Raw genomic sequence first — 12,268 nt, forward strand, 5'->3', positions numbered from 1 at the left:
TGTGTGTGTGTGCGTGTCAAGGCCACAGGTTTCCTGTTGATGCCAGGCTGTCAGGAATGCCTCCAGCTGGGGTCAGAGGTCAAAGGATGTGTGTCACTGTCACTTCCCCTCTCTCACCATCGTGCCGCTCCGCACAAGTCTTTTCCACATTCACAGTGAAAGTCGGACACTCATTCATAGAATATGCAGGTTCACACCGTCGATCTGGTTTTAAATACTGTTTCTCATTTAACATGGATCCTAATTAAGATATGTTTCAAGTGAAAATTATTCTTTAATATGATTTGCCAAATAAAGCAGCATTTACACAAATATCTGGCAAGACTGTATATCATATATATGTAATATATCACCTGGCAATCTCTAAGATTTATCTTGCGACGCCTCTACATCCTCCTAAACTGAGCTCTAGGTTGGGAGCCGCTGCTCTCCAGCTGTCTTTTCTTATTCCTGATTGCCAGATTTGGCCATGTTTCACCTCAGAAACGATGATGAAATGCTGGAAACAGGCACATTGCATAATGTGCACAAGTACCTGGATGTGTTCCGCAGTGCTGACGGTGAGCAAACAGGAATGCGAGGAGGTGTCTGGAGTCAGGAAGGTCAACCAAACGACAGCTGTTTATCCGCCACAATGAAGCCGTTTACATTTTTCTGTCACAAAAACAGAGAAGTACAGCCTCGCTGTCACATTTTACCCCTTCACCCTTGAACCACCCTCGTATCAATATCGCCCCTGTGTGTGTGTGTATGCATGTGTGTGTGTGTGTGTTGAGTGTCAAGGCCCTGGTTAGTCTAGTCCTTGGGGACAGGAAGCGCACTGCGACGAGAGCACAAGTCCCTTATTTGTTTTTAGACAGCGTGTGCATACGCGTGCCTCCTGCTTGTATATCCTAAGGGAAGAGCGAGTGGGCTGCGTCATGCGCACACACCGACACACACACAGACGTCACACACACTTAATCTACTGGGTGGATACTGGGAACGTCTGAGGCAGGATGCCGGGTCTTGGAGGAAGCCCTGCTCAGAGCAGCAATGTGTGTGAGTGTGTGTGTGTGTGCGTGTGTGTGTGTGTGTGTGAGCGCTATGTTAAAAACATCGACACAGAGCCATCAATCATCCAATAGGAACGAAAGGGAAACAACAAGATGAAATAGACCAGTGATTTCTAACCAGTGGCACTTCTACCTCAGGGAGTACTTCTGCCACTGTGAGGGGGATGTGGAAAGATTGTCGGGCAGCTTAACTCATTTAAAAAAACAGAAATACAACTTGATTTATATATAGATATCCACATATTTAGTCAGCTGTAACACCTGAGCACGACATGTGTCTAAAAACAATGGAGAAACAGCTCAAGCAGTTACTTTAAGTGATGGATAAACAGTTCAAATCGTTAGCTTAAAGTAATGGATAAACTATTCAAACAGTTCACAGCTCTCAAATGCACCCCCCCTGTATTCCTGTTTACTCACACAACTAAGACTTCACATATAGTGTGATATAACATGTTCATTCAAGACAAAAATGTAGTTACCACTCCCTATGAGTACGCATACTTTTATCTTCCAATGCACACACACGCACACACGCACTTAAGTAAGACAAAAGACACATATCCTTTGCATGTGACATCCATCTCAGGACAGGCTGAGCTCCATATCCTCCCCATGATCCCTCAACTAGAGAGGCAACATCCTCTGGCTGCAGTGAGGGGAAGCTGGCCTCACTGTGACTCTCCACTCCGCTACAGGTAACACCCCAGCTGCGAATCTCTGCGCCAGTGTTTGAAACCTCCAAACACTGCTTTCCGCTTTTTGATCTTCGTGTCAGGAAGTCACATTTCTCTGTCAGGTAAGCGCTCCCGCTCGCCTGAAGACTGAAAAGCATTCCTCTTCGTCTCCACGCAGGGGAGCGTTTTATGATCTACTTGCACGGATTTCTAATGAGAGTGAAGCTCTCTGACCAGTTTTGGCTTTTCAGGCATCACTTGGCACGTTCTCCGTCTGCCTGACCTACAGATTTAGCCGCGGACTTGAGGGGAGAGGTGCAGTGTTTTTGCCACTGCTGCCAAAGTGTGAGAGGAACAACCAGGACCAAACAAGACGGCCTCACTTTAAGAAAGCGGGCAGAACAAACAGAAGAGGGAACAATGATGGAATTGAGGATCCAGTTGATCCCGACAGGGGAAATCATCCTTCCTCCGGGGAAGAACGGAGAAAACTACTGCCACAACTGCAAGGTCAGTTCACACACTGTGGCCAGGTCTGAGGCCAGATCTGGAGTCAGATTTTTCCACTCGTCCTTCATTCCGATGGGTTTTATGCAGCTCAGTGGGTAGAAATAGATGCTGACACAGCTGAGGTTATAGGGTTCATCTCCCACAGGGATGAGGTTGAGAAACATTTACATATTTTAAGAACTGTAATTTCCTTCAGTGTATACCGTCTGTCATGTAAATTATATTGATAAATCAGACCAGCTGTGGTTAGTAAATAAGTTTAAATCCCGCTGGCCTCTGAGCAGTGCTCTCAGAATTATAAGAAGCATTACTCATAGTTAATTATACATGTAAAAATGGGCTGCCTCTGTGGACTTCTACTCATACAGAAGGTGATATAAACACTTTATTGATGAATAAGATGGGATTATGCAAAGTCAGTATCAATGCAACATAGCTAGACTTGACATATCTCAGTACAGTGAGTACATGCCAGCAGTCCTTGCTTATCGAGTCAGATAAGAGCCCTCTTTAGATAAAGCTCACAAAACATAATTATCAATTAATATTCCAGATTAAAGTTGTCTTCCCTGCAGCACTGTGTGTGATGCACAATGCACTCTGACAACTTCCTGTCACAGCAAGACATTTTCAGTGATGGTACAATTGAGTTTCAGAGCAGAAAAATGTTTAAAATCCCATCGCATGACTTATAGAGGTGACATATTGGGTCAATATTTATGTAGAAGAAGCAGAGATACTGATTTCTCCACCAACTGTAGCCTCGACAGACCAGAATCCAATGCAGCCACACAGAATGTTGCATTTTAAAGCTGCTACAATCAATATTTTTATATTGACCATGGGATCAAATCGCGCATGATGTGAAAAGGGTTGCTCATAGTGACGAACCCGCAGAGACTTATCTCTACTCGGCGCCTCTCCTCAGCTCTACAGAGTGTTTATGCATTTAGAATCTGTTTTGGTTGTGAGGCCAGCAACTTTATTGTGTTGCTTCCTTCTCAGCGCTCTCAACAGCAACCCGCTGTTTTAAGCAACGAAAGCTAGAAATCCACTGTGCACTCCACAGGCAGGAGACCACTTAGCAGCTGAAGAGCTAGATTTCTCCAACAGAAGTTAGTGGAGACCAAAAGCAGAGCTAAAAAGAGCATGAAGAATACAAGACTTGTTCCTAATGAATGCTATTGTTGTTCTGTGTCTGCTGGATGTGTGAGTCAGCAGCAGTTTGCTAACAGGGGCAAGGTCGCCATATCAACTTGAGACTTGATAATATGTCAGCGTTGTGTTTACAGCTGGTCTCTGCTGTCCCTAAGAGGGCAAAAAAATCAGTAATTGCAGCTTTGCCCAAACTGCCGACAAGGTGATTCCCACATCACTAGCATTAACGGAAAGCTGGAGTTGGTTCACAGGGATTCTGGGAAATGTGGGAAATTATTTTATTTTATTATCATAATTTAGGCACTTCTACTCTGTGGTTTTAGAGGACGTTCATAAAGGCTGAGAAAATAACCCTGATGATGTCATCGGGGTTATCTCAGTTTGAGTCTTGAGACAATACATTTTTAACAAAAAGCTTGTATTACATACCGGGGGCATTTACCAAGCAGGTAGTGTTGCATCCTGGGACATATAGGATGCAGTGTTTTGACGCTTGACCCATACAAGGGATAAAAGTCAGGATATCTCAGCCTCCCCTGCCTTGATTTTGACCTTTCCTTCTTCTACATCTGTTATGGAAGTTAGGATTTCCTTATTTTGAATCATGGGAATATTGTTGCCCTGTTTCGGTTTGACATGTGTTACATACTTGATGTTGATGTCCAAAGGTAGTAATAAAGACAGCTGATGTCTAATATCTCTATATATAGCAGCTAAGGAATGAAGGGTGTGGGCTTTTTAAAATCAATCTTACTATGGTATAAAGCACCATTCGGTACAGTGAGGCGTGGGCTGACGCAGGATTACGATGTATAGTAAGAGGAATGTGGTGTGGTTGACGCAGCCTGCTGCGTGCTGGTCAGTGATGATTAGGGAGGTGTGGAATGTACTGTAGCCTGGACGGGAGGAAACGACAAAGACATTCCAGGACACGGCTTCATTTTTTCCCCTTCTCACATTCCTCCAAGGTCAAATCACCCTGCATCTCTGGATGTGTGTGAAAGGTGTGTGTGTCAGGGTTATTAATGGTTCACCCAGCTCTGACCAAGACCCTGTAACCTATGCGTGTCATTTGGCATCAAACAAGTGTAACCTTCATATATTGACTAGCTGTCTGTGGACACTGACTGATGTAATCACGCAGGGACACGTGAATGACGAGCTTTCTTCTCCCCGTATGATACAATAAAATACATTTCAACAACAATCTAAAGTCAGGAGACGTTCTGCTAGGTTAGACAAAGAAAATGTTGTGGAGATAATTGGCTCTGAAACAAATGAAAAGTATGGATGTGTGGCCGAGTTATCGCACTGTTTCCTGGTTTTGATTCTAAAGAAGTGGAGTGAGGAGGGAGAAGGGTTGGGGGTGGGGGGTCAGCATCACAACCGACCTTTCCGTCCAGCCTGTCTGTCTAACATTGCCTTGTCAACAGGATACAACCTGTGCGTGTGTGTGTGTGTGTGTGTGTGTGTGTGTGTGTGTCAGTGAATGCCACTGGGTGTGGGCCGTTCGAGGCTGAATCGATCACTCCCCCCTCTGGCAGTGCAGCCATATTACAGTCCAGCTCTGGCATTGACAGCCATCCGACAGGCTGGTTGAGGTCACCTTCACTGGGGCACATGTTACATACCTCTGCAATAATATCATCAAAAACAGAGAGGCTGTTGAGGAGTGTTTTCTGTCTTACTTGACATGGCGGACACAGTACACTGAACTCCCAAACGTTGTTTTGTGAGGGAGCCAAAACAGCTGCAGGCTACCAAAGCTGTGAATACATCTGAGGAATCTGAGTCACGACCACCCTTTAGCTTCAGGTTAAACAAAAGGTTTGCATTCTACAATGTAAATTTTATAGGCTAATTTTAGTATTTTTAGACTTATTATTTTGAAATTTGACTCTTTCAGGCCAACAAAAATAAAAAAGAATAAATAATTCAGTAGAACTTTTAGCATCCTTCTGCACACTGCAGTCGACCAGAGGTTCAGCTGGTTCTTTCACTGATAATTCTGAGGAATGAAATAACATTAAAAGGGAAACGTTTCATAGGCTGGGACTGCTTTTGCTTCCATAACTTCTTCTCTCAGACTAATGGAAAGAAAACATAAAAATACACATTTAGGTTTTCGTCTGACTTGAAATGAACATATTTTTAATAGATAACATGATTTGCATATTCAAATATCCAATTTCAGAAAACTGGGATCACAAAAAATAATTGTCTTAATATAAGTATATAAGCATCTATTTTTACGCTACCAAGTATTTATTGTCAAAAGATTATGGAATTTTAGAAGGCTACATCTTTAAAGGCTGTTTTCTCACAAACTGAGCCAGGAATCTCCACTTTAGCAGAGCAGCAATTACATACACTAAACGCCCCAGTTTTTGTGTTCTGAGGGTTTTTACAGAGGGTTTGTTCATGTATCATTCATAGTCTGACTTATATAACATTTTATTCCTAAAAACAAGGCAAGAATTTATTTAAAAAAAACTTATGGAGTGATAAAAAGAGATATTCAAAACTCCCTCTATAAAATCCTTTGACTTTAATAAGAATTTTGAACCGGGCTTTATGTTCAGATTTCCGTTCTGAACGTGTATGCAAATGAGCACACATTTAATTAGATATTTAACATGTTCGTCTCACCGTCATGTTTATAACAGGCTCGTAACGCAGTTTGCACGAGTTTGCTTCCTGGTGGAGGAGGCTCTGCTCCGCCTGCTGTGTGTGGAGGTGCAGTGGCGGCCTCGGGGACAGCAGAGGGTACGAGAACTCTTTGAAACTGACACCAGCAGCTATGAGAGCAGTCTGAAGCAGCCGTGGTGTTTGATAATGCTACTGTGGTGTAATATACAGCTCAATTATTCCTGCATCGAAGAGAAAGATGGCGGCAGCGCCGAACTCCATTCAAATATCTGGCTATTTTAGTGCTGTTTGCCGCTCGTGCGCTGCCTGGATTTCTCAGTCAGCGGTCGCAGTCACGTGCTCAAGTTGAGTTTGTTTTCAAAAAGTGCTGATTTTTTTTCCCCCCGCGTGCATTTCAGTGATTGGTTTAGGGCACTAACTTGAGCTCAGGTGCGTCAGTTTGCGGATTAATATTAAAGAAAACATATGTCTACATTTTGAAGTACACGTTGGCGTCAGAGGTAAGGTGGTTGTGTATTATTCCACACTGGCCCTGCGCAAAGGGCCCGGTACGCCATGGTTTATCCAACCACGGCACATTATTTTTACAGGACCACTCAAACTATGTGGAGGATAAAGAGACCTGAACACAGCTGCGTTTTGTCCATTAGGCAAGAATGTCTGTCTGCCATGAGGTGACGGCACGGTGCGTGGCTAAAATAAACCGTATCACTCATGCAGAAGCTGCGGGGTGGGCTCCCTTCTTGGTGGACTTCCTGGTAATACAAGGCTGTGCCACCCTTCAGTGACAGAGAAGGAAGGGGGAAATTAGCACACCACTCCCACGGGGGGTTTAGGGGAACTGAGTCCCGACAAAACCGAAAACTTGTCAGTTTTTTTCATATGAACACGATGAGCTGTCCTTTCACCGCTGAGATATTAGATATGACTGATTGAGTGAGTACACCGCTGAACCACTAGAGGAGGTGAAGCCCTGTGCTGGGGCTGCAGTGTGGGAGACACAGTGGGAGCGTAGATCCGAACTGGGAGTGGTGGGAGGGTCCGGAGGAACCCGGCAGAGTCCGCGCTGTACTGTACGTTACCTACGTTACTAGTCTGACTGAGTGACCGGGCTGACACTCTCACAGCGGGACTGAGCCAAACATCTCTACTGTCACTCTGGACGAGGAGAAGTCAGTCTGAGGAGAGAGACGACCACACCGTTTTTAAACTCGGCTGTTTCAAGGTACGTTTTTATCAGTAACTTACCAACGCTTAACAAACGTCTGCTTTCGGCGCATTCTTCCAGCGTTACTGTACCGCTAACTGCGGCTGACTTTCGTTCACGCAAAACGTAACTCACAATGGCAGGGCTGCTGTAGCAGTCACGCTCGTGACATTCGTGAAGTTTTATGCAGAGTATTTCGTGACATTGCAGCGTGCTTGAGAAAGTGGGTGGAAAGCCTTGGTGCGTGCCATATGGAGGAAGCGCCATGCCAAATGTCAGTCAAAAATGGGGCAATTTAATGCTGCGCAGCCTGTTGGCATCTCAGTTACTCGGTAAAATACACATTAAGTCCTGTGATAAATCAGTGGGAGCCACTTCTCAGTTCTGCATCTGTTCAACAAGCCAGTTTCCTGTAACTTTGACAATATTTAACTTAAGCGTTCACACTCGACATCTTCACCGCTAACTTGCTCCAGTCTCCACTGCCAACATGTTGAATTGTGGTGCCACAGCTAGCTAACGTTAGGTGAAGAGGTTGAAAACTTCGGTCGTGTATGTAATGGGTGCATGCGGTTTGCAGAATAAATGCTAGCTAGTATTTCAGAGTATGTGCTCCTGTTGGGCTATCGTTGGCCAGTAGTGCTAAGAAGCGCAAAGAAAATGTAGCTATATTTTGAATGAGGTTTGGTTCAACTTTCTTGTACGTGTCAGTTAGCGTCACTTACAGAGCCAATGAACTGGCTGACTTTCCTTGAAGGCAGTGTTGTGAACTTTCAGCCACGTACTGGTTTGGCGTGGAGCCTACAACTCGAAATCCCTCAGGTTGGGGTTGTCTTTTTATAGACGCCAGACAGACATAGATTAAGACAGTTAACTAAATAGCTAACCGCACGGCCTGTGACACCTGTGAGTTCAAAGCTGCTGTGAACTTACTGCATGGAGCCGTCAGGAGGCAGCGAGACATGTGTTGCTCCTGAATGCAACATAAGCCATAATCAGTGCTGAGGTAAATGAATGACTGCTAACCATTCCCATCATATCAGCCTCTAACATGAGGACTGATTTCACTAAAATGCCAAATTCCCATTCAACATTGCTCAGTTTGATTGAACTGTATACTGTATTGTTAGTGTAAATCTTTGTCAGCTGTCCGGCTTTGGCTGAGAAAGTGTCTGCAGTGAAGGCTTTGCCAACATGCCTCTCCACCTGTTGTACTAATGTGTGTGCTTTGTACATAATGTAAACAAGCAGGAAGCACCTGGCACAAGATGCATCCTGTTCATGCCATGTATGTTCAACATGACAATGTACAATGTAAATGAACAAGAAACCTCATCTAATGTTTGGATCCATCCTTGTGGGATCCCGTAACTGAAAAATATGGGATTGGTAGATTATTTTGTCATTCAGGTTTTCTCACAACTCTCTAGTTGGTCTGATCTGTTTTGGCCTTATAATCTACTGGTCTCCATCCTGATAATGAAGGTGATTACCCACTCAAAAGGCAAAATGGCCTTGTACTGTATATTAGGAAGATTCACATGAAGATTGAAACCAGAAGAGAGAAGTGTAGAGAAATCAGCAGCAGGCGTATTCCTCAGTGGTCAAGCTGCTTCGAGCAGCTGACCTGTTGCTTGAAGGTCACCTGGAGGGCAGGACCTCCCAGCATTCACTGGCTGGCTGCAGCTGCTACTAACTTGATTGTCACTGTGCTGTAAATTTGATCTAAGGTCCTTTTAAATGACAGTGTGTTGTTGGAGAGGATTGGTTTTGAAGCAAGGCTGCAGAGTAGCAAAGACAGCTGTGTTGCAGTGTTCATTTTCAACTGTAATGCACAAGTCTAATTTCAGAACAGTTAGACCTGTGCATTACAGCATTTTCTCCTACAAGCCACCGAGGCTTGTAGGAGAAAATGCAAAGTGTTCAGCATGCATAGTCTGCACAATTATCCAACTTGGCACAAAGCACATGTCGATGTGCTGTTGTCAATACATTTTTCCAAAGCAGTTTCCCCTGTTGTATACTCCCTGGTGAGATTTATTTAGCTGCATTTTCCATTGGACTGATGTGGTGCAGATGCTTTAAGGAAGATTTTTCCCTCACTGCTTTGCTGCAAGCCTTTTTTTAATCTTGATGGGCTGGGTTTCTAGTGATATTTCTGGTTTGTGGCTGTGACAGAATTGTGGTGAGAGTGGTGTTGGGTGGTGTGGGGTTAGAATGAGCTTTTACCCCAAATGTCAGCCTGTTTCTGCATGGTTAGGCATTTTCCCTTTGGCTCTGTATACTTATGTAAGAAAAGACACATGGCTTGTGAAATGGTTTTGTATGTATTTGACATGATTTAGATAATGTTAGAATGATCAAACATCTTTTGCCCATTTAAAATTTTATTTCGTCCTGTTCAGCCTCTAAGGTTTCACAGATCGAGGAGACCGTTGGTGTATTTGTCCTGGCTTGCTGTTTAACCATTTATCTGATCAAATCCCAGTCTGACTTTGCCCCCATTGTTATCTTTGTTAGTAGATTCCTTAATGGCAGGCTCCTCATCTTTCAGATTCAGTAGTAGTAGTAGTAGTAGTATTCACGGACTGCTGAAGTAATGAATCAGTAAAATACATCATAGTGAAATCGAATGTGCAAGGGGATCCCAAGAACTTTACCATGGATTGACTTTTGAGAACCAGTGCTTTTTTTTTTTTTTGGCGGATATATGACCTCCCATTGACAGGGTGAAGGTTTTCCTGGTCATGTAATATCTGGGATCCTGGGAGGAACTCAAAGGATACACCTGACTGCCTGGTTGTTAGCCAGACCTCCAACATCACCTCTACAACAGGAAAGACTCTCAAGCATACATATGTACTCACAGACACATGTAGTTATAGGAAATACTCGATGGGGGATTTCCACTTTTAAGACCTCTTAATTTGAACCTGTCACATCAAACTTGTGGACATTGATAAATAGCATGGCCTCCACAGATACACTCATGCTGAAGGAAGTTTACACCACACACAAATGAAAGAAACGGGCAAAACACTCTGCCACCACCACAAAGCCTGGGATTCAGTTCCAAGAAGAGAAGTGGTATGTCTGGCTTGGCAACTGGCACAACAGTCAGGGTTGGGAAGCCGGTGAGGGATCATGAACTTGCAACAAGTCAGTTCTACTTGTTGGCTGGGCTGCTTGCACTAAAGTGGTTTGGATTTTTGAATGGCTTTAATAAACACGATAACATGTTAATCAGTGCACTTAAGAGTGCCTGTAAGATGATTTTTGTTATCGTTGGTCAGCACCAGGCTAGCTGTTTCCCCCCAATTGCAGTCTTTATGCTATGATAATCTAAACTAACCTGCTGCTGGCTGTAGCTTCATAGTTAGCATACAGACACAAGAATGTTATTAATCCTCTCATGAGAAAGTGAATAGGTGTATTTCCTATTCCTTGAGTATGCAATGTACAGTATATTATTTTAATGGAGAAGTGAGAGAGCAGGGAGGAACAGGAGAAAAGTGGTGATATAGACCAAATGACTGCTAAGTTGCACAACGTTATGTATAAGTTCAGTCAATGGTCATACAGCTGTGCCTTGTCAAACACATTAGGCTAGATATTCCTAGTCTAAACCCGGCATCTGTGAGTACAGTATAAACCCAAGCATTAAGATATGGTCAGGGCTTTGGACATGTTGCTCTGATAACATTAAACACAGATATCACTCTAGACTATGCCAGGAATTGAACAGATAAGGTCCAAATGCAACAACGTTTCCAACTCAGAGTGGATTCATGGCCTTTATACTTATTTCTTAAGACATGGGCCAACATGGATTACAGAAGGAAAAATCAGATTTATGTCTAAGACTGATGATGTTAAAAATGAAAAATCAAAGATCAGGTTAAGTGATAATTACATTGAGTGAAGAAAACAAGCTTCAGTTGGTAATGTTGGTGGTATGTGCGGCAGGTTGTTTATTTATTGACTGCTGCTGATAGAGACTGCGAGTATATGGGAAGTTGAGTCAGACATCAGGATGGGAATGTTCTGGAGACACTCGATGTGAATTACTATTGATCTGGGCTTAGCCAGACAGACAGCAAGAGACACAGAGATGAGGTAGCATTAAGAGCGTGTTTCACCATTTGAGCTTGTGTTTATCTTAACCAGAGCTATAGTGGAGCTTTGTATCACCTTTTTTGTTTTTTAGTGTGCCTCCATCTTTTCAAAGCTAGTGTTGGCTTTCACATTCAGCGTCATGGTAGTGGCACGTTTAGAAGCTGCAAGCATTAGAAATATAATTGGAAGTGTAAAATCTGAAAGTAATGAACAGAGTATTCAGGGCAGGGTTTTACGATGATGATTTTTCAGTTACATTTGATTTATTGAAATTTTGGATTGTCTGTATCTGTGTTAGCCACGATTGATGTATGGCACTTACTGCAGCTCCACTTTGCAGCTTTAAGTGTCTCATGTGGCAGAGAGCTACAGAGTGTGTTTTTATATAAAGTAAGAAGTGTTTGTAGTATAAAGGAAGTAATGAGGGTATGTGTCTGGCAGAGATTCAGACTATGTGTTACCTGTGTGCTGATGAGTCACAGTCTTGGAAGGTGTGTGTACAGTATGTGTGTGCCTGGTTAGTTTTAGCCTGCTCCTTTGGGCAGCTGCTCTAGCTTTTCCATGCGACTCTTTCCCAAGTCCCAAAGCTAGCCCAGCGGTAGAGTGAGCCCCGCCCTGCTGGGAATAAACGTTATGAGTGACTGGATCCTGCTTCTCCTCAGTATTACGGCCGTGACTGCTGTGGGACTGGAAACCAGGCTGGAAGTGAGTCAAAATCCACACCAGCTTCACTGCCATTTTTGTACATCCAGTGTGACTGCAGGGGCTGGGAAGTCCTCAAATGACTTGGATATGAATGCTTATGACGAGGGCTTTAAAAACATTTAGTAATGTCCTGCATTTTTTTCATTTCCTTGCAGTTCAGATTGCTTTGACGTGATGAAAATGTTGTGGAA

General features: G+C 43.5%; 1 protein-coding gene across 2 annotated transcripts in view; it reads left to right on the forward strand.

Annotated features, from left to right (window-relative positions):
• The first annotated feature begins 1,772 nt into the window (after positions 1 to 1,772).
• LOC121608735 (unconventional myosin-Ic-like) overlaps positions 1,773 to 12,268 on the forward strand; it is a 54,877-nt gene continuing 44,381 nt past the window's right edge. Inside the window, exons 1-2 of one of the 2 annotated variants that reach the window (XM_041940051.1) lie at positions 1,773 to 1,854; positions 2,022 to 2,242. In XM_041940051.1, coding sequence (XP_041795985.1) covers positions 2,153 to 2,242 — 90 coding nt within the window. In that variant the 5' untranslated portion in view covers positions 1,773 to 1,854; positions 2,022 to 2,152. Of the gene's footprint in view, positions 1,855 to 2,021; positions 2,243 to 6,905; positions 7,275 to 12,268 lie in introns of those variants that run through there. The other variant, XM_041940052.1, reaches the window with a different exon arrangement.

This window comes from Chelmon rostratus, chromosome 7 (assembly GCF_017976325.1).
Source record: "Chelmon rostratus isolate fCheRos1 chromosome 7, fCheRos1.pri, whole genome shotgun sequence".
NCBI classification, from domain to species: Eukaryota; Metazoa; Chordata; class Actinopteri; order Chaetodontiformes; family Chaetodontidae; genus Chelmon; species Chelmon rostratus.